This window comes from Corapipo altera, unplaced genomic scaffold (assembly GCF_003945725.1).
Source record: "Corapipo altera isolate COAL_440 unplaced genomic scaffold, ASM394572v1 316, whole genome shotgun sequence".
Classification (NCBI taxonomy): Eukaryota; Metazoa; Chordata; class Aves; order Passeriformes; family Pipridae; genus Corapipo; species Corapipo altera.
In genome coordinates this window covers 1,270,752-1,293,824 of record NW_020884974.1, presented here as the reverse complement: position 1 = coordinate 1,293,824, position 23,073 = coordinate 1,270,752, and the positions used below count along the sequence as shown (strand labels likewise).

The following is a 23,073-nucleotide window of genomic DNA, read 5'->3' as shown; positions in this document are numbered from 1 at the left end:
CTCCCATGATTAATTTAACATGTGAGCAAAATTAACACGTGAGAAACCATGAAGTGCTTGTGGCCTCACAGACTTAACACAAATATCTTCAGCTGAAATGCAGATGGGTTACACCACAGTGTAACCACACTTTGTCTTGCTGTCAGTGCAATATTTGATATGTTTTAATTAAAGAGAAAAAATAAGGGGGAGGAGAATGGGGATGACACCAAAAACAACAAACAAATTTTGAGTCTTGCCAAAACTCGTAATTCATTTTCTTTCATTCCATTTCTCCCAGGAGCTGTGCTTCCTTACACCAGTTCTGAACCACTCAGACAGCACTTTTCATGGGTTTCCACTTGTTAATAAAGATGAAGAATGCACAGCCCCGTCTTTGGAGGTGTTTAAAAATGAGGATGTTTTATGATCACAAAACAGTGTTGTTTGATTTTACTTTAAAAACTATATGGATGGCTCAGCTCTTCCCTGTGCAGGGGAATCTCCCCCTGTGTTCCCTTCCAAAGTGCCACCGTTACAGCAGAGCAATGTGAGACATCAGAGTGCCACTGCCCAGCTCCAGTGCAGCTGCTGGGGGTGAGTGTCACCCCTTGCCCTCACCCATCCCTCATCCAAGGGCTGTTCCTCACCGTACACGTTGACAGCAGTGGTTTTGTTGCTGCTCCCAGCCACGTTGGAGGCCATGCAGGTGTAATCCCCCCCGTCCTGCAGCCGAACCCTCTCCAGGTGCAGGCTCCCGTCGCTCCGCACGCTCACGTAGGGGTTGGGCACCAGCTGCCAAAAGAGGGATGGAACATTTTACTGGCAAGAATACTTGGGATAATATTTATTTGGGGTTTCACTTGATTATTTCACATACATAAAAATTCTGTGTTCGTGGAGGTTTTTACTAGAGCTTTTCCTACTTTCCATCTTTCAGGGAAAGGTAATTTTAATGAAGAATTTTGGCAGCACCTCGTATTTATTGCTGGAGTGAGATTAAGATCTGCAAGAGCAACTCTGCTCTGCCACAGCACATCGAGTGCTGCCACTTGTGCTTTTAATGGGGAAACCCAAACTTAGCTGAATTATTTCACTGCATTTGAGTTGGTTATTCCAGTAATTCAGCTTGGTCACAGATCAGCTCTTGATGAGTGCAATGACATGTTCTTCCACAGGCAGATCATTTTTCTTTACAGTTACCAAAACCTTCCAAATTCCATATCCATCAAATAGAAGAGATCAGCCCTGCAGCAAACCATTGGGAAGGACAATTATAAGTTCCACCAAAGAGTAACCCTCTAAGAGTTCTATATCCTACAGGAATACCAGAGATCCCTGAGCTCGGCAGCACAGCCTGGGCTCACAGGAGGGCTGTCAGAAAGCAAAGTTGTTCCAGTCACACTCAGATGAAGAATTCTTCCCTAAACACAACTTGCTCCAACACCTTCCTTGGAGTGCAGCTTTTCCCCACCAGCTTACAATGACAGGAAACCAGCTCTGCTATACAGAGGAATTAGCAACTCAACAAGGAGGATCCTGCCAGGATTCCCCCCCCTCCTCGCACTCACACAGCCTGAGGAAAAGCCAGTGGTTCCCATAGGCACCAAAACTGAGCAGGAAACTCCAGTAAGGGCCAGGTAGTGCCAGGTTCTGGCACAATCAATTTAATTCCAGCTGTGGAGAAATGACTTCAGGGAGAAATGAGCAATCAAGATAAAAAAGCAGCTCTACAGGGATGTGAAGTCAGTAATTTCACTGTTGAAGAAATGAGGTTTCATGCAGAAAACTAACCCAGGTGGGGTGTCTACATCACCTTTCTGGAATCTCCCAATGGCTTGGGTTGGAATGGACCTTAATGATCATCCAGTTCTGTCTGCAGGAGCAGTGAACTGGCAATGGTATGTTCCCAAGGGGAAAGAAAGCACAGTCATTATTCACGCTCTGAGTTGAGCACCACTAGGAAAGGAGTACATGGAACATGGATACTGGCATTTACCTCATCCCATCAGCAACAGGAATAGTCATGATGTTAGAACACCTTAAAAACCTACAGAAATTTTCAGGTATGTTTATTTAAATTAAATATGTTTATTTAAATTAAAAAAAAAAAAACAACCCAGGGAAAATAAAAGCTTTTGCATTGCCACAGTTTAATTTCCAGCATGTCATTCTGGTAGGTATATCCCACTAGCATTCCCATATTCAGAGCCCAAGGCTGAAATTTATGAGCCACAAAGCTGCATAAATGGAAGTAAAACAGAAGTAAAAGGACAATTCACCAATAGTTTGGTTCACAGCTATTTTCTAGATCTTCACATCTCCTGTTCTCTCATCTGTGCTTCAGGGTCAGAACTCCCCAGCATGGGCAGTGATCACAACTTTTGTAAATCAAACCAAGCTGATATTGTGCCTTGAAATGTCAGCTGGAGCTTTTCTGTGCCAATAAATCTCACAAGAAACAAAGTAGTCTTACCACCATACTGTTTTTAATCCACCTCCTGTCTGGAATGGGGTTCCCAGCGAGCAGAACACATGGCAAAGTGAGCTGCTGGCCCTCAAGGACATTGGCTGTGGCTGGGCTTGCTCCAATCAGAGGTGTGACTTGAACAAAAGGAAGAATGAGTAGAAATTATTAGGAGTTTTTATAGTTACACATAGAGCATTAAATTAAATTAGCATTACAATAAAGGCAGGGAAAAAAGAGAAAGCAATGTAGGGGTGGGGTAGCACAGGAGAGAAGGGAAGCTGGAGAAACACACGTAGTGTGATCCTTAGCTGAAACTGGATTCAGCCAAGGGTTTCCCTGAGAACTCATGCTCCCTGACACCAAGTTGATTTTTCCTTACTGGGATAAAATATTGAAGAACAAAAGTAGCAGGTTTGGAGAGGACAAAAAAAAAGTGGCCATTTCTTCAGGCATAAAATTATGAAGGATTAGAACAGAGATATCAGCCCAGCTGAAAATCTGGGATGATCTTTAAGGTCCCTTCTGACCCAAACCACTCTGGGATTCTATGATTCTATTGTCATTTATTGTCTTGTTGGATCACAAGGGTTCCTTCACAGTTACACCAACACTGGCACAAGCACATTCATTGCTGCCTTTTTGTTGTTTTTTTTTTTTAAGGATGAATTAAATGGCAGAAGCCCCATCATTACAATGACTTTTCACTCCTCATTAAATTCCCTTAGGAAGAAGAAACAGAAGAGAGGACAAATCCTGTTTAAGGTCTGTGTTACACAGGCAGGTGGAACTAATTCCAACTAGTGCAGCCAGTCAAAAGACAACACTTTGATATGCAAAATCCACGGAAATCAATGACAATATTCCGTGTAAATGCTTTCTAACTCCGTGTGTGTGGATGACATGGAAGTAGAGCACACAGACAGGGCAGCAGGGATGGACATAACCCCCAAACCCCCCCAGCTCCCACTGACACCCCCACTCTCACCCAGTCCTGTCACTGTGACCGTGGCTGGGCGGGACTGGATCCTCCCAAACTGGTTCTCAGCTTCACAGACATAAATCCCCTCATCACTGACCCACAGATCTAGAGGGGGACAGAGAGATCTGACTGCAGCATCTGCAAGGAGTCCATAAATGATACATGGCAGTACATTACATCTCTGCACTACCACAAGAGTGCCCTGACTGGGAATATTGCCCAGTACACACTGCAGTGTTTCTGCATGTGAACAGACACCCACAAAATACTCCCTGTATGCACAGCAGAGAGGAACTGCTTCACCCCACCTGACACTGTCTAGAAAGAAATTCAAAAGCTAATTAAGAAAACAGAATAACATCACTTATTGTAAGGGTGACTGAAATGCTGCCAAATAATCAAAATCACAAAGCCACTTGCAGAGTTTTTTGTTATTACCCAAATTAGGACTGGTCTAAAATAGTGAGTTTAGAACCAATTCTCTCCAAAAACCCAAACAAAAAAAAAACCCACAAAAACAAGAAACCAAACAAAACCACTAAACTCCAAACAAAAACAAAAACCCAAAACCAACCAACCAACCAAACAAAAAAAAAACCACAAAAAACTCCCAGCTCTTGAAAAAACACAATTCTCTCAAAAAGATACTGAAAATGAAAATCCATAACCCTCAGATATTTACACAAAGATGTAATAACTCCCATGAAGAATGAAGCCAATGACCAAACACAACTGATTTTACAAACTCATGGGAAAATGAACTGCATGTCAACATGAAGTCAGCATCACAAACACAACCTGGGATAAAAATGCAGAGTTTTCACCAAGTTAACAGTGATACCCAGTTGTGCAGTAACTCCAGTGCACTGCACATGTCCCGTTCCCCTGGAAGGTGTTGTGTCCAAGCCCAGGGTACCTACTGTGAAAGGCCAGAGCCCCTGTCCTGAGCTGGCTGGTGGCACTGGTAGTGAAGGGCCTGGAGAACAGGGGAGCCCCATCCAGCCTCCTCCAGGAGACCCTGGGCTCGGGATAACCCTGCACGTAGCAGGGTAGGGTCAGGTTGGAGCCCAGATCCGCGGATTCATCGCTGGGCTCCTGCGTGAAAACGGGGGGAGCTGGGGAAAGACACACACACACACAAGGTGACCTGGGGTTCAACACAACCCTCACATCTTCTCACACCGCTGGTGACCTCAATTTATGTCCCACTATGCACAGCTACTCTGACATTCCCAACTCTAGGAATACCTAGAGCAGCCCTGCACGCTGTTCTTACACTGAGAGCTCAGAAATGGGATAAACATCTCATAAAAATGAAGACAGAGCCACCCCCATCACACAGCCCTGCACACTCAAGTGTTAGGGTTGTTAAGTTCTCCTCCCCTCATTGCTTCAGAAGATGCATGTCCCTGACAGGAACACTGAACAGGCCACAAGCAGATGGAAATAATTAGGAAAAGAGGAGAGGAAAGGCTGAGTTACAGCAACTTCTCACAGTAATTCAAGTCTGGATAATAAATTCTCTATATGCAAATTTTGTTAGGTTGAGGTTTGAACAGTTTCCTCCTCCTCTGCCTCTCTCTTCCTTCCCATAACTTTATGCTTTGCAAAAGAATCACGGAGTGGGCTGGAACAAAATGATCTTTAAGGTCCCTTCCAACCCAAAGCGGTCTATGATTCTAAGCTAGAGCCCAAATGGGACAAGGAAACAGCTCAGTCAGCACCACCCAAAGGTGCTCCCAGCACCCACACAGGTTATAGGTATTTGTGAGAAAGGCTCAGAGAACCAGGGCACCACTCACTGCCCAGTGCAGAGACTGGAACTGGAGTGTTCCCCAGCAGGTTCCAGTTTACTCACAGCCCACATCCAGAGTGATCTTGCCAGAGGCTGTCCCGGCAGCGTTGGAGGCCACACAGGTGTAGTCACCAGCATCCAGCTCTTGTGTTTCCTGGATCCTCAAGAGACCCCGGGGAGGATCAATAATGAGAAATGCTGATGCCCTCAACTCTAAGTCACCTAAGTCCAGACAGAAAGAGGCAATATAACTGCATATATCAACATCAGAGCTGTATTTATCAGTTATTCCAACAAAACAGTGCCCAGGTTTGAGATGGGTCACAGCATGGCTGTATGAATTCAGCAGATGAGAACTCTGACTCCCACTCAACTGAGTGGAAAAAATCATTCCCACATTAAATACATCCTTTTTTACTGATTGGTTCCACAAGGGAAACACAAACCCAAGTAGCTCTGGGCAGAGATCAGCACTAGGCAGTGTCTCAGGCTGTATTTCTCCCTCTCCAACTGGAGGCTACACGAAAACAGGACATCAGAGGCCACAGAAAAACATTTTGTGACTTTTGCAGCATATAACTTAAACATTTTCTGACAGAAGAATGAACCTTATGTAAATGGGCAAGAGGTTCAGCTTTTTTTCTTCCTTTAATTACCCATGCTACAAAAAATAATTCACTGTATTTAAAAAGGAGCAGGAATTTATGCCCTAGAGGCCAGTGCTTTTTATTCTAGATTTACAGAGTTTCACAGGTCTGTCACTGGTTGAATACTACAAAAACCTTCTGAGAGAAATGAAGTCACTTCCAGATCATTGTTCTAAATATTGCTGCTAAATAAATAAACCAAACACCAAGCAATAAGCACACCTTTAAACCATTTAACCTGGGGGGCTGGGATTCCAGTTGTTTTACATTCCATAATAGTTGTGTCTCCAAGACCAACCAGAATTTCACTCTGAACTACAGTCAGTGTTGGAGCCTCTAAAAAGAAACAAGATAAAAAAAATATTTTTTTCTAAAACATAAACAATGAAAGACTCTTATTTTGTCTTTTTATATAGAAGAATAATTGCATTAAAAGTCACTTAAGGTGACAGATTAACTCTGGGAAACTCGGAAAAGTAAAGTCTGCCCCAGAGCATCTGAATCACACGTAAAATGTGCAGGGAATGAAAGGAAATAGTCAGGAAAGTTTCATTATGTAGGAAGTAAAAACATCAAAGAGTCACTCTCCTTCTCCAGCCAGATGTTGGTCATCAAACATTTTAATGCTCTGCTATTAATATATTAATATAGTATTTAGATACAGAAACACAATTCCTTTTCCAACGACCTACTCAGGTTCCCAAGCCCCATCCCACAGCAAACCCACATTTTTAACCTTAGAAACAGCATGACAACATGAAGCCCCAAAAACCACCTAACAGCACCAGTCAGGTTGGAACAGAAACCCAAAGGGGCATTTGGGAGCTGCTCAACATATTTTCTGACATTTCCAACACCGTGTTTTCTGCCCAGTTCTACTCATTCCAGCAGTCCCTGATGATACATGTTTGCCTTTTTAATTTCACTGCTTTGTTTCCTTCACTCACCAATGTATGTGAGGGTGGATGTCTGTCTGTCTGTCCCAGCTGAGTTACTTGCCAAGCAGCCATAAATTCCTGCATCTTTGGGAATTGCCTTCCTTATGATTAAGGTGCCTTCTGGGGTCAGTCTATACCTGGGAACACACAGGGCAACAACCAAAATGATTAAAAAGAGCAGTGGTTGTATCCACACTTCGAGCAGTCACAGCAGCAAGACCAGATGGCTTATAAATAGTCTTGCTGGGTTTTTTCTCATGATAAATAATATCTTCCAGAGAACAGCACTACACTTTGTGAAAAGCACTTATTTTGTAAAGAAAAGAAAAAACCTCCCGAAGAACAGAACTAAAGTGTTTCTATTTTAGAGATGACATATTTGCAATTAAAGAGTTATTAAAAGTGAAAGTTGAGGAAATAATCAGAATATTTTGGCATTATTCAAAACTTCCTTCTCACATAGGAGACGAAAAGAAATAGAGAAAACTATAACTCCCACCTGCTTGAGCCAACGATAAACATATCATTGTGTGTCCACACGACTGTTGGCTTTGGATGACCTGTTGCAGAGCACCTGATGGACACCTCAGAGCCTTCTGTAAAAGTCTGGTTCTTGGGGGAAACGACAAGCCTCGGTGGTTCTAGGAAAAGAAATCAAACCCAGCAATTAAAAATGTCTGTTTAGAGAACACAGGCTACAATAACCACTTTCTACCCGTTCCCAAGAAGTGACAAAGCAATCCCATAAGGGCAGAGCCCACTATGCCTTCCCCTGGCACAGTCCCCCAGACCCCCAGCATAAAACACCTTTATCACACTGCAAGTCAGGGTTCAGGTGCCTTGGGCCCACCTGAGATGGGATTTAAAAAAGTAGCAACAGAGACAATGTTAACAGATATAAGACAATGAGCAGCCTGCTCTGGTGAAGGTGTCCCTGCCCATGGTAGGGGAGTGGAACTGGGTGGTCTTCAAGGTTCCTTCCAACCCAAACCATCCTGTGATCCTTAGGCAGATTTCCTCAGCACCAAGTGACCCCCAAAGCTGTTCCCCATGGCAGCAGCCACTTTGTCCTACAGTACACATGACTGTGCCTAGTTATAGTAGCAAGAAAGAGATCCATCCCCAGAGATAAAAACTAAGCTGAGGAATGAAACTGGCTCCCATGACATGAGTAGTATCAATCTTCCTTTGGAGCTTTGCCTTTTGCTAATCACACTCTGCATTGATCTGAATTCCTCTGGGGCTGATCATTCCTGTAGCAATCACAGGAGGAAAAGCCTGAGCCTGTCCTCTGGGAGAGTCAAAGCACACGTAACCCAGGGGTACCTCATCTAGGGCTGCTCTGCACAGCTCATTTTTATTACTCTCCGAGGGAATTACACCATCCCACAGACCCAGATGGTGTTTGATATGTTTTAGTGGCTGCTCAGAAGTGTGTGTAAGAGCCAGCACACACAGCCCGTTTGGGTAGGTGTGGTTTAATGCATCAAGGACAAGGTGCAGGTGTGATGCTGTGCAGTGTCCAGGTGAACAGCATCCATTGTTCCAGTTCCATCTGCCATGGACAAAAACAGAGCACTACTACAAATGCCTTGGGGGAAGAATTAATACCATGGTTTTGCCTTACATCACTGGGAGGAAGATTACTGCCCAAATCCTGTGTTGTAACACCACTTGCTTACAAAGCTGCTCACTAAAAACCACAGTGCTCTTGGCCTGGAAGAAAAACCTCCCTGCAGAAGACTGTGCTGCTCCTGGGACAGAAGCAAGGCAGGTTCTGCCTCCCTTCAGAGCACAAACTTTGGAGTTCAGCCAGCAGACTTTTAGGCAAACGGCACTACAACACAAAACTTGGAAAACAATCTTCCTCCTCACAATCACAGCACAGAGAAGGGGATGAATGACTGATAATGAGATATTAGATGGTTTTTCAAGTGCTCAACCACCAAATTAAAAACACTGAGAAGAACAGCAGGAGATCTCTTCCTCTTTTACAGGAAGAGGTTTATCAGGAGTAGAATAAGTTTAGGAAATACAGGTTATTAAGTCTGTAGGCATTATCAACTGAGCCACTGCTGACCCAGCAAGGAGCAGTTTTGTGTTTGAGTTTCATGACTAATTCCCAGCTGCTAGTGTCTCATGGAAACTTATCTGTCTGCCCCTAATTAAGCACATAAACCTCTCTTTGGAAGAGAAATATAATTGCTGTTTGGAGAAGACTCTTTGCTGAGTGCAGCACCTGGAGAGAACTGGCAGGACTTTATTTTCAGTCATTAACTAAACATGAGAACTTGTAAAGGATTCTGAGATCTGTAGGAATGGTGAATGCAAACCCACACTGCTGCACTGCTAAGGAAGAAAGTCAGTAATAAACTGCAGCTGATTTGCACAGTTGCAAAACTGTAAACACAGATGCAGATAATGGTTGATCATTCCCTTTCTTAAACTGATGCACAACAACCTTCCCCAAGTTTATCAGTTATTCACTTGTAGGCTCAATAACAACTGCAGGGTCCCAAAAAGTCCCTCCTGTGTCGTGTAACAGCTCTGAAACCTCTGAGCCCCCAGAGAAAAGGCACCAGAGGAAGGCAGAGCTGTAGTTCCCCAGAAGCACCAGGACTAAATCCAGATCCAAGGGGGCAGGGAGGGGCCAGAAATGGCTGCACATTACAGAACTGTCCTCGAGTGGTTCATGATGTGCACAGATGCCTCAGCTGGCTTTGTTTGGTTTGAAATCCTGCCCAGAGCCACTGGGGGTAATTCTGCAGGCTCTGGGCCCCAGGAGGGTCTCCTGCTGGGATTAGGAAACTGTCTCCAGTGGCACTCACACAGTGTGCTGTGGCACTGCTGCCTACGCGTGATATTAGCAGGTGAGAAGATAAAAGAAATCTTAATTAATACTGTATTTGTAATAAAATATACACAGCTGGAATAAGATAGTGGCTAAAAACAGTGTGACCACATTTGCCACCAATTAACCATCTTGTTTTCTTGCCCCAAGGAAGGCACACAGAGGGGCTTTCCTGTATGTCAGGTCAATTGAATTTCCTTTGTTTTGTTCTCTGTATCACAGAGGTGAAGATCTGTAGACAGAAGCAGAAGCACAAGCTCCTTACAGTGTCCATCCCATTCAAGGCTGCAGAATAAAACCCTTTAAACAACACAGATCATGGGTAAAGCTTCTTAAGAGACCCCACCTGCAGAGCTGCCTCCAACCCTGGGGAACAGCACAGGAAGGACATGGAACTGCTGGAGAGAGTCCAGAGGAGGCCCCAGAGATGCTCCAAGAGCTGGAGCCCCTCTGCTCTGGAGCCAGGCTGGGAGAGCTGGGGGTGCTCACCTGGAGAAGAGAAGGCTCCAGGGAGACCTGAGAGCCCCTTGCAGGGCCAAAAGGGGCTCCAGGAGAACTGGAGAGGGACTGGGGACAAGGGATGGAAGGACAGGACACAGGGAATAGCCATTCCTTGTGGCTAAGTAGCACAGCTACTTATTCACCCACTGCCAGAGGGAAGAATCAACAGTGGTTTGGTTTGGAAGGGACTCCAAATGATCCAAAGATCATTTATTCCACCCACTGCCATGGGCAAGGACACCTTCCACTAGAGCAGGGTGCTCCAAGCCTCAGATAGCTCCAAAAACAGCCCAGAGGAAAGCACTGAAGGCACTAAGCTGCTTTTTGCTCTTTAGCACAGACACCTCACATTCGTTTGACTTTAAATCTGAAATAGCAACTAAAGCAGTAATATTTCAGTTTTACTCCCTTTCTTGTTTTCCTCAGTGTTTAAAGAACTCAGCAGAGTATAACAACTTTCTCCTTGCCCATTATCCCAGTGTGTATCCATGGATCCAGGTGAACAACACTCACACAGAACTCTCAAAGCCCAACACGTTTATCTCTGTATTGTGTCTTTTCAGAGAAAAGAGCAGAGAAAATTCAGGATTATGCCAAGGAGGTAATTCTCCTTTTGCCCTCCTGGGCAGTCTCTTCCCTGGAATTATTCCACTCTTAATGTGACTGTTCATGCAGCACTTCTGTCACCCCTTGGCTTGATAAAAGATCCCTTATCAAACTGTTATTACAGCCAAGACAATTCTTCAATGCCCAAAAGCAAACATACACTTGATTTCTGATGTGGGCAGGTGGAACACATTATAAATGTGCTTATTTCCTGCAGGTGTGTCTTAGGTGCTTCTAGCAGAGCCCCCTGAATTATTTCTATGTTCTAGCACCCAGCTGGGAGCACAGGTCCCTGAATTATTTATCACTGCTACTTGCAAGCAGGTGCTGAAAATGCCTGTCAATTGTGATGGTGATACCAGACAGGCATTTAAACATTTGTAAATGATAAGGAAAGGAAACCCATCCCAGTGTAGACAGATCAGTAAGTACAGCACATATGATTTTATTCCATCCATACATTCAGATAAAGAAATCCAAGTGAACAGAGTGCTGACTTCACTTCTTATTAACCTGCTGCTGCAATTCATCATATGCCCAGATACTAAACTCAAACATCTCTACTATCACCAACCTAAACACAAGGCAAAGCTGTAGAAGGTCTACACATACACAACTGTGTTGCAGAGGGAAAAGACAGTTGCAGTCATTAAGGTAACTCCTTCCCTGGCTACTCTGACTTAAACCAGAACACATGAAAAAGCAAGACTGCCATAAAAATCACATTTACCATCACCCAAACTTCAGGGATCTGAGTTCTAAAGGTGTACTTGAAATTCCTGAATGGGGAAGGAAACGAAAAACCCACAAACCCAGCACAAATTAGTCTCAGCATGCACACCATTTCAACTGAATAAAAAAGAAGCCTAAATTACTAAATTTACCCTCCAAATCATTATTACTTACATGTATGAAAGTATCAAGAACAAAAGAAGCTACCACAACATGCCATATTAATTCAACCTGACCAATACTCAAATGGCAAACTCATATTTCACCCACAAAGCTGCAAGAATTGGGAAAGAAAACGTTTAAATGCTCATGGAATTGCACTCATCAGTCAGAAACACTGACAGTTTAGAGGATCAGCAATGCTTCCCACTCCTGGCCAACCTCTAGCCTCACACAGTTGCAATATGCTCCTCCAGGCACCTGGAAAAGTAGGGAACTCCTGACAAATTCATGGATGTTTCCACACGAGGCCAATCCCATGGGAGGACTGGAGCAGGTCACACTATGGAGATGCTGTTTCCCAACCCCCAAACTGGAGCACGTGCTCTGAGCACTCCATAAGCACCAATACTCCCTGGAATTCATCAGAACTGCATTCCCTGACCCACCCAGTGCCCAGAGAGGCCCAGGTCTAACTGGTTCCTCCCCTGCCCGTGGCCCTGCTGTGTGGGACAATGGTTCACAGTGAGTGCCTGGGGGTGCTGTGCTCCCCTGGGCTGGGAGCACAGGGCTGGGGACACAGGCAGCTCCCACGGCACATTCCAGGCTCTTGGCACAGCTGCTGGCACCACAGCCAGGGCAATGTCCCCTTTCAGAAACAGCAGCACCAAACCCAGCTCAAAACAAGGGGTTACTCCAACCCACTCCAGCAGGGAGAGCAGATGCCGGGCTATTTTTAGAGCCACCAGCATTTGTTCTGTGCCTCAACCCCCATCCCAGAATGAAAATGGGGATGAAAGCACTGTTTATTCTCTTATGATCCAAAATTCAGAGATCTACATGGAACTGTTCCAGCAATAATAAAGGACTTCAATCTGAATTTAATTTGACATTCTGAATTACTTGCAACTACACAAAGCCCGAACCCATCTCCATCAATTAACAAGACTTCAAATTTCCCTCTTCAGCTTGTTAATAATGACAAGCCCATAAAGCTTTTGCTCTTACATCTGGCCACCCTTTTCTCTTTGCTGCCAAACAAAAACTGGTTTCTGAAAACTGCTCTGGGCCCTACCAAGCACTACAAATTGTACGTGACAATCACACAGTAAGTACCTCCAGGAATCTGAGGGAAATCATTTTGTCCAAGCAAATTAAAGTGACCACAAATAACAGAGCATGCAAATCCTTTGGATACCACTCAGCTCCTGCATGAGCTCTTGGAAAGGTTGGCAGTAGATTCCTTTTTCTAAAAAAATGGAGGCAGACACTGCTGCTGAGACCTGAGTTCAGCTGCAGCTCAGCATTTCCTGCATATTTATTCTGTTCTAAGCACCTTCCATCAGAAATCAAAGAAAACACAATTCTCACCCAAGCCTGAAGTGCCCAACAGGGTTCTCCCAGACATGTCTGAGAGCAGTACCAGCCAACATGTCATTCCCAACTATCCCCAATAATCATCATACACAGATAAGTGATTTGAAACTCAGTATTCTGCTGTGGCAGCACTAAAACTTCTTTACCTTTACTAGAAAAAAACTGCCAGAAGCAATTTGGTCATCGAGTTAAAGCTCCCAGCTGGCCTACAGACATCAGGGAGGAAAATCTAAATCCCAGGAAGAGATGAATGAGGGAGGAGCTGCTTCTCTTGCTGCCTTTGACATGCTTGAATGAGTGTCTTGATGGAAAAAGCCTGTAGCATTTAAAACTAAGTTTTCCAAATGTAGGGGGGTTGAGCTCTTTTCATGGCTCTTTTCCCCCAAGCCTTGTTAGAAGTTTAAGCTATTGAAATCTAAGTTAAGTTAGAAATTAAGTTATAACTCTGGTGTATTTTGTAATAAGTATATCCTACACATTTCATTGCACAACTACTTATTCCCCCTTGTTAACCAATATGCTCCTCCTGTAAGAAAAACTACATCCCATTAATAAATAAATAAATAAATAAATCAAAAGTGTTACAACTCCACTTTTGACCTTTCTCTGTTTTGGGCACCTTAGGCCAAGCAATTCCATTCAGTATTTATTTTTTCCATAATTCTAAGTTTTCCATTAGCTAACAAAGTACTAAAATTAGTGCAGCAAAGTGAATGAACCAAGATACCCACTCTGCACAGAACATGATCCAGAAGAACCTGCAGGCAGAAATCCTGTAGGAATCACCTACATGAAGGCAGAATAGTTTTCTTCCTAAAAGATTTTGATTTCTATCTCTCCTAACCCAGAGAACAGGCAGCTAAGGACCAAGGTCCAAACCTCCATGTGACCGAGGCAAACAAACAAAAAAAACCAAACAAAAAACCCCAAACAAACAAAAAACCACAAAAAACCAAAAACAAAAACAAACAAAAACCCAAACAAACAAACAAACAAAAAACAAAACAAGAAAAAACACAAAACCATGCAGCACTTTCAAATTTTGAAAAGACTCAAATTGTAAAAGGATTTGCTCCATTACAAATTACTGCCTTTATGCATATACCTTTGTGGTGGTTTGGACTTGGCTCCCCACCACGTCCCCAAGTCCACAGCAAAAACTCCTCCCCCTTTTATAAAGGAAAGGGAAGAGGAAAAAAAAAACCAAAAACAAAAGAACCAAACTAAAGCAATATATATATATATAATAGACTTATATACAGTTATAAAAACTATGTATAAGAAAGAGAACCCCAACACCCCAAAGAAAACCAGAAAAAACAGTTAGTTACACAGTCAATAGAGAACTAGCAAACAAAAATCTTAATACCTTCCTTAAGAAAGCAGAGCCATGCCACTGGACCTCTCCCACTACACTTTTAATTTTTTTCCTGGTATGCAGCAACAGAAAAAGCCTAGAAAGTGTTCGGTCTCACTCATGCTTTTTCAGTTTTGACATTTTTCATGGAATCCTGCAATGGTTTGGGTTGGAAGGGACCTTCAAGCTCATCCAGGGATGGGCAGGGACACCTTCCACTAGCCCAGGCTGCTCCAAGCCCCGTTCAGCCCGGCCTCGGACGGTTCCAGGCCCGGTGCAGCCGCAGCCCCCGGTCAGGCTGTCCCACAGCCCGTTACCTTGGACGCTCAGGAACACGGTGGCCGAGGCGGAACCGCCCTCGTTGGCGGCGGTGCAGGTGTAGGGGCCGCTGTCCCCGGGCAGGGCCGGCCGCAGCTCCAGGGACAGGTTGGGCAGCAGCCGCAGCCGGCCCGGCTCGTCCCACCCGGGCCGGGCCCAGCTCAGGTTGTACCGCCCGGGGCTCAGCACCAGGCACGTCAGGATGGCCCCGGCCCCGGGCACCACCGACACGTTGTGCGGGACGTGGATCACGGGCGGCGGCTCTGCGGGGAACAGAGAACCGAGTCAGGAGGGAAAAGACTGGGGAACTTTCGATTCACCTCGGGGCTCTCGATGAACAGCTTCGAGTGTGCTACAGAGCGCAAGATAAAAGTAATATTTTAATATTTAATTATTTACCGAATGATTTAGGGGGTTAAAATATCCAATTTAATAAATTGAGTTATTTAATAATGTAGGGTTAATACTGAGTTTCATTTCCTGTTCTGAAGCCGTGGAACAGAAGCCAGGGCAGCACTCTCATTCACATCACATCACATCACATGGACACAGCTGGGCTCGGCCCCAGCTCTCACATGACAGGGGATGGCAGGTCACATCCTGCAGGAGAAGATGCAGCTCTGTGCTCTTGGAGCCCCTCTTGCACTGGGGTCAGCCAAGAAGAGATCAGTGTCACCGCAACAGGGGGGACAGACGAGACCACCACGGGACTCCCAGTCTGATCCCCAACCCAGGTGTGACCACAGCTGGTGGCACCTGAGCCATGCACGGGGTTGTTACAGATTGTACGTGCAAAAAACACGTTCCTAGGAAGTTCCAACAGCAACAGTGAACCAAGGGAAGAGCTGCTCGATTTCACTCCATGATGGATTCTACGAGGGAATGTGGAAGGTGAGGGTGTCTGTGCCCTTGTTTGATCAAGGACCTCATCAAATAGGGGAAGAAAGGGGGAGGTAATGAACACACTGGGCAGAGAGACAGGCTGGGCAAGAGCCAACCTTCCCCATGCTGATGGACAGGCCAGCGTGGAGCCCCTGGGACAGGAGGTCTGGGGGAAGCTGGGGAACTCTGCAGACTGATGAAGGGACATGCAGGGAATGGAATCACAGAGGAGCAAAGGAAGGAGGAGGGCCTGTCACCTGTCAAACACTGCCAGGCAGTGCCTGAGCCTGCCCCTGACCACCACGGGCTGGCCTCTTCTTATTAATGTTTAGGGGTCTTAACTCTCCCTCTGATCTCACTCCCTGTCCCTTCTCTGTGTCCTGCAAGGACAGTGTCAGCTGCTGGGGAGACTGGTGTGAGGGGACTGGGTGCCAGCTCCTGGAGGCAGAACAGGGCTGGAGGGACCTGTGGCACTGGCCACTGGAGGGACTCGGGCTCACCACCAACTACAGGAGGGACTGGGTTCTCAGCACCGGCTGCTGGAGCCCACAACAACCTGGTGCAGTTCTGCTCCTTCCCCACAGGTGCCCCTGGGTGCAGGACTGAGCTCCAGAAGCCAGGCAGGAGGAATTCTCGGCTGGAGCTGCTCTAGCCTGCAGCTACTTAAAACATTCTCAGCTCCGCTCAAATCCTTGGGAATTTCATTGTCTCTCCCTGTCTGTATTTGATGTCGTAACTCCCACCATTTGTTATTATTTGCTCTCCACCCTGCCCATCTGTACACTTCTGTCGTGCTCTCAGAAGAAAGCAGATGCAATAATTTTGTACTGGAGTTAAACTTTGAAACTACAGATTCTTAAAATAGCAGCAGTTATCCTGCTCCTCCTTGAGATATCACTGATCAAGAAGGCAACATTTCAGGAAAGAAAATAAATTATCTATGACTTTATGCATTTCCCTTAAAATATTGTATGTATATTCCATTTGGTTTTCCACAGACTGGTTCCTGAACAAAAAAAGCTCTGCAATAAATAATATTCTGAGGGGGATGCTTGAACAGAAATGAGACAGCTGTAAAAGCAAGACCAAATCTTTATCAGCACACACTAAACCACAATTCTCTCAAGAAAAGCAAGGATAACAGGGAATAAAAAAAAAAACCTCTATTTATTAAGGGTGAAGGTTACTCCTAAGCTCAGAGCCAGCCATAAATCCCCCTCCTTGGAGTCTCCTGGGGGGTCTCAGATGAGGTTCACAAGCTCTGTGTGAGATCCCTGCACAGCACCATGGGCTGGGAGTGCAGCTCTGCTGCCCTACAGACACAGCCCCCACCAGCATCACCTCAATCACCAACACTGTGTTTCACCCGTGGACAGGAGAGGCAGGAAAAGCTGCACTTGCCTATGAATGGAGTTTCTGCCCTGCACTTCTGGGTTTGGGTTGTTTGGGAGAAACAACCACTCCTGTAACGCTCCTCCTGGGCACAGCACCAGCATGGTAAATGAACCCAGGGAAGAGGGAGAGGAGGCCAGCAGAGGACTGAAATCCCCAGCTCGGGGTTAACACAGCCTTTGGACAACAGCAGCCTCCCACACAGCCAACCCCCAGCACTCCTTCCTGGCCCTGCAGGTACAGTGCCACCCCGGCTAACGAGCCGTTTGACATTTGAAAGATTTAATGGAGTAAAACAAAGTCAAGCTCAAGTGTTTGCTTTCCCTGAAGTGAGCAGACGCTGGCCCAGCTCCAGGCCCTTTCACACAGCACTTGCCAGAATGGGTCGTCTGTGCTACGCTGTCTGTCAGCTGGGTAAACCAAGGGCACTTGAAAAGATTGTTTACTCTGCTTAAAGGAGAAATTTCGAGTCATTTTCTTGCAAATATTTGTCCACAAGGATTTCAAAGCATCTCACTGCAAACAGAACAAATTGCTCATGTTTACACAGTGAGTCAGCTCCAGTCAATCCCTCAGTGCTCTGTAAAGGAGGGGATAGGGGACCTTTCCCCTTATTGCTCTTACCTTTCAAGTGCTATCAACATCACTAGAAAAAAGTTAGGATTCTCTCTCAGGTTTCCCTTTGATGAGGAGGATGGTTGCAACTTCCAGACCAAGAATCTTTATGCCCACAATTCCTTGCCCTCCAAACAATAGTTTGAAACACACATCTGGGGACAGCCCTATGTGCTTGAAGGATTTTTGCAGCCAAAATATAAAACAGCGCTCTAGAGCAAGGACTTGGGTAAGCATTGATGTTACTGTTCTGTTTTACTCACTACTTTGTGTGACTAAAAGGATGTTCCTGTCCTCTCTTTCACTGTTTCACCACAAACTTTGCCTTGCATAGAATCAGTGATATCTCACCGGTTTCCTTGGGTTTGCTCTCACTGCAGTGAGAGGAACATCTTTGCCTGGAAAAGGGAAGGTGAAGGGTTATATACCACTCTCTTCAGCTACTGAGGGGGTGGTTTTAGGGAATATACAATTATTCCCAAGGCACAGGAGATAAAATTTAAAAAAAATATGAGAATCTGTGGTCACAACGTGCAACAGGGGAAATTCTGACTAGACATGTAAAATATTTTCCTAGTGGGGGTAGTTAAGCATTGAAGGCTGCCCATGGAACTTGTGAAATCTCCAGCCCTGGGGACATTCAAAGACTGGTTGGACAAGTTCCTGAAAAACACAATCAAGTTGGGGAGTTAATTCTGCTTTGAACTGTGGATTGGAATAGGTGGCTTGCAAATGTCTCTCCATCCTGAATTGTTTTGTGATTCTATAATTCATAATATTCAAACCTCCTGGAACAAGTCCAGAGGAGGCCACAGAGATGCTGCCAGGGCTAAAGCCTTTCTGCTCTGGAGCCAGGCTGTGAGAGCTGGGGGGGTTCCTCTGGAGAAGAGAAGGCTCCAGGGAGACCTGAGAGCCCCTTCCAGGGCCTGAAGAGGTTCCAGGAGAGCTGGAGAGGGACTGGGGACAAGGGATGGAGGGACAGGACACAGGGAATGGCTTCCCACTGCCAGAGGGCAGGGATAGATGGGATATTGGGAAGGAATTCCTGCTGTCAGGGTGGTGAGGCCCTGGCCCAGGTTGCCCAGAGAAGCTGTGGCTGCCCCATCCCTGGAAGTGCCTAAAGGCCAGGTTGGATGGGGCTTGGAGCAACCTGGGCTGGTGGAAGGTGTCCCTGCCCATGGTGGGATGAGCTGAGCTTTGAGGGCCCTTCCCACCCAAACCATTCTGGGATGCTGTAAGTCCAGGGTAACTCACCTGAAGGAGCTACCACAAGGAGACAGAAGACAAGGTAACTTGGATTTCAAGCTGTGATGTGAAACCCTGGGGCTGAATTCACACTGCTGGCTGAGCTCTGCCACCCCCACTGCCACTGTCAGTGCCAGTCTAGGAACAACTTACACCTGTGCATGACCCATCTCTGAGCAGCACCAGCACAAGGCTATATAACAAGGCCTTTAGTCACAGTAGTAATTTATCAGTTCCCCCAAACTGCATTGCAACAGTGAAAAATAAAGTGACAACATTTGCTCTAGTATGGGCAGGGTTTTCATGCCCCCACCCACAGGCATAAATCTGCTTTTTTTCTTAATCCTTCCTGCAGAAGATCCCCACTGCCTCCTGGGTTTATGTGTCTGTGCCTGGGGAGCACCGTGGTTGGCAGGTACTCACACTGAACTCCTCTGACAGAGCAAAGGGTTAACTTTATTCAGTGCAATCATTTAGTGCACCAAGTCTACCAGGTCATTCACTTCTAGAAGGGAAATCCCCTCTCACTCAGCAAGTGAAATATCTGTGCTTTCTGCTTTGAAACTGCTTGAACACAAAAGGCACATCAACTCATACTAGTGAATGAACAGATGTACAACTAACTGGCCTTTAAATTGAGATTTTTCTGAAATTAGGAACATTTTAGGTTGTTTTTTGTTGTTGTTGTTTTTTTTTTTTTTCAAAAAAAGTGATTAAAATTATCTACTGGGTAGATAATGATTGGCCAGCAACCAAATACTGCTGTTTATTCAAAATTATCTTTGTGATTAGCTCGATTCATAGAATCATAAAGGTTGGAAAAGACCTCCAAGATCACCAAGCCCAACCTTTGACCAAATATCATCATATCACAAAATGTCACATCAATAAGGCCAAATTATTCCTCATGTAATTTTACTTCCTTTCTCCTTGTTATTCACTTTTAAAAGATTCCAAGGTAATAGATGAGATTTCCAACAATTTACTGAATTTTGTTTTTCTAAAATGGCAGAAATTTGAACGCAGCTTTTGTAATTCCCTGTCTATCAGATAACACAGACACACAGTCAAGCAAACATATAATTGGTACAACCTGAGGCAAAAATGAGAACAACTGAAATCTGAGACTTCAGTTTCTGCTTCTACAGGTCATCTCTCTTCTGCCAGTCCAACTGACAGTGGGCACTCACCAAAACAAATCCAGTGTTGGTATTTCAAACAGGTTTGTGAACGAACATCAGCCCCCTCGAGGACACGGGTGAGAAACAAACCCATTAATTAAAAATCCACTCAAACTGGGCATGTATTTTGTTGGCTGCTCCCTGAGGGGTCCCAGCCCAGTTCTGCCCAGCAGGAGGGTGTGCTGGGACCCACCTGACACGTCCAGGAAGGTCTGTGCACGCCCCGTCCCCGCGCTGCTGGAGGCCACGCACTCGTAAAAGCCCTCGTCAGACACGGCCACCTGGGCAATGTCCCAGCTCATGCTGGAGGATTCCCTGGAGGAAGAGAAGGAAAAACTCACTAAATCCAGAAGGAACGAAGGGAAACACGAACTTGGCTTCCTCACTGCAGACACAGGAGAATTTCACAATAATTAAGAGGCAAAAGAGACTCTCTGATGAATCAAACTGGGTCGAGCTGTATGGATTTTAGTTAGAGACATTACACATACATTGTCAAGCTTCTTATAAAAAGTCTTTAACATGTCAGCAACTGTCACCCAGACCCCAAACCCTCTGTATTTGCTGTCACTCTCTCAGCTGCCCAGACTCTTATATTTGCTCTACCCTCAATGCTAACAATTCCCAAGCACAGGCAGTACATGGTACTGAACACATGGCTCTTACTAGCAAGGGTAATAAGGGTTCATCCTCCCCCCTGAGCTTCCCAAACTCACAGGTACAGGAATCCAGAGAAACACCTGCTGGTTTTCCCTAAACCCCAGCAGGGACAGAGCTGTTGGGCAGTAATACCATGTTGCTATCACACGAAATGTGAAAGCAAGAGGAGAATAAAAGTGCAACTACATTGACTGGTGGTTTCACAGGCTTCAAAACAAACACTCCCACAGCTTCTCACGATTCACACCCACGTTTTATGAACTCCTGGTGCTACAGACACACAGATAATGACATAAACAAGCCAAGCAGTGGTTCTGCAGTGTCCAGTGCTCCCCGTGGGCTGTTGCTATGGCACATAAACAACACTGATAAGTACCAAAATAGCCGTGAGAGCTTTGGCAAGGCATTGCCACATTACAGGAAAACACTACATTAGTGACCCCTTTGTTTGCCTGAATGGATTGATTTATGCAGAAGGAACAAGAGACTTGGACTCTGCGTGGAAGTTCAGTCTGTAGCAGCACCAGACAGACAATCCAACAACCCCACAAATAAAGCAGAGTCTGGTGACCTGAAATGGCTCCTTCCTTGTTCCCTCTTACCTCATCCTTACTCTAGATAACCCCACATATCATACATCACATCTGGGACAGCTCCCAGTGCAATGCTGGCACAGGGACATGGCAGGGAGGGCCAACACTAAAGAATAAGGTAGTGTTTCTTCCAAATAACAAGGGAGAAACTGCTCTTTTTCATGGAAAGTACATAAAAAGTGAGGTTAGGCAATGCTGCTGCTCCTCCTTCCCGACTGTGCCACACACCAGATGTCAGACACGGGAACAGAAGCACAGAGGGAAACGTGTCCCAAGTGGAGCAGCTTGGCCAAAGCAAGACCTGTGGTGGTGTGTTGGGAACAAATCAAACCCAGAGTGGGAGCACTGACTAACACAGCCCTCAGGGCACCCACTCCAACAAGCACTGACTGCACACAACTCTTGCAACACGTGCTGGGGGGTAACCCAGCACCTTTCAGCACCAAGTCATAACCTACCCACATCACCTACTGCAGATGTAATTTGCTGATTGAGCTGTTTATTTGGTCAGCTGGGGAAATACAAAGATTTTAATTAACTAAATTAATTGCCTTCCTTATCAGAATTTCAGGCATTATTTTTGCTGATTCTGACCTTTACAGAGTCGGTGGGAATCTGCCATTTCTAAAATAGAATAGATTGTAAAGAACTTTAGTGCTCAGTTCTCGCTGATTCCCACTGGAATGAGGTGCTTAGCTACTGCTCTTGGCCTCCCCTAAATCAGCCTCATCAGAAATGCACCAGGACATTAAGCAAAATCTAGATTTCCTTATTACACCACCACAGGAGGCAGAAATCTAGAAAAACAAAGCTGTTGCAATTTTACAGAAGTTTCTTCTTCCTAAACACGTTACTCATTTAAAATTAGGAATTATTACTGCAGCTGGTATTTTCACATAGACAACTATCATGATAGAAATATAATGTTCAGCTTGTAAACAGCTTAGTTTATGAAAGAAATGTTTTAAAATTTTGAGTAAAGATGACATCTTGTCACCAAAACAAAGTCATTCAGTGAAGAGCAATAGTACAGCTCAAATCTGCATTAAATCTGCTAAGATGAACAAATCCTATACAGGACTTTACTAGTACAAGGCTTTACAAGACACTGTTTGCCAGGGCACACTTCCCTTTGGCTTCCAACAACCAGAATTACAGGGTGGACTTTATGAGTATTTTAATTAACTTCTGATTTTTATTGTTGTTATTATTATTACTTCACTCTACAGGAGAAAGAGCACGCAGTCCTTTTTCTATACAGAAATCTGAAGAGCTCCCTGGTACATTCAGGATAAATTTTCCTATTTTGAAAGACTTTCTGAAGAGGAAAGTTTCCTCGGGTAGGTCATAGGACTTATTTCTAGGGCATCCATGAAAGGCATTGAAAATAAAACAAATCAGGGGATGTTGCATAGTCATCTATGTATCACTGGGAGGCAGAGTGAGGGGGGTGTTTCAGAAACAAAAGCTAGTTACCAGTCTATTTTACATTACTTGTAATATAAATTTTAACATAAATTAATAATATAAATTAAAAGCATTTGCCTTCTAGACTTTTGGACTCAGTTTATCATAATTTAGGAGCACACATTTGAGGAGGATTTTGGCCAGAACCATATAATTCCATAATATGTACAGAGTGTACACCTTCCTTTCTCTATCATATATAGGTATCTTTATATTTAAATATTATAAATATTTCCATAAAATACACCCTCCCCAAGGAAGAGCACCAAAAATAACAGGTTGGAAGTAGTAGGATATAAGCAGTATATAGCAGTAAATGATAAATAGAA

The 23,073-nt window shown here is 44.8% G+C and overlaps 1 protein-coding gene across 1 annotated transcript in view; it reads right to left on the bottom strand.

Moving 5' to 3' along the window:
• Positions 1-23,073, bottom strand: part of HMCN1 (hemicentin 1) — a 160,126-nt gene that overhangs the window by 97,215 nt on the left and 39,838 nt on the right. Inside the window, 10 exon segments of the mRNA XM_027665321.1 lie at positions 630-774; positions 2,456-2,583; positions 3,435-3,533; positions 4,349-4,543; positions 5,287-5,445; positions 6,093-6,206; positions 6,818-6,945; positions 7,308-7,449; positions 14,709-14,972; positions 20,218-20,339. Coding sequence (XP_027521122.1) covers positions 630-774; positions 2,456-2,583; positions 3,435-3,533; positions 4,349-4,543; positions 5,287-5,445; positions 6,093-6,206; positions 6,818-6,945; positions 7,308-7,449; positions 14,709-14,972; positions 20,218-20,339 — 1,496 coding nt within the window.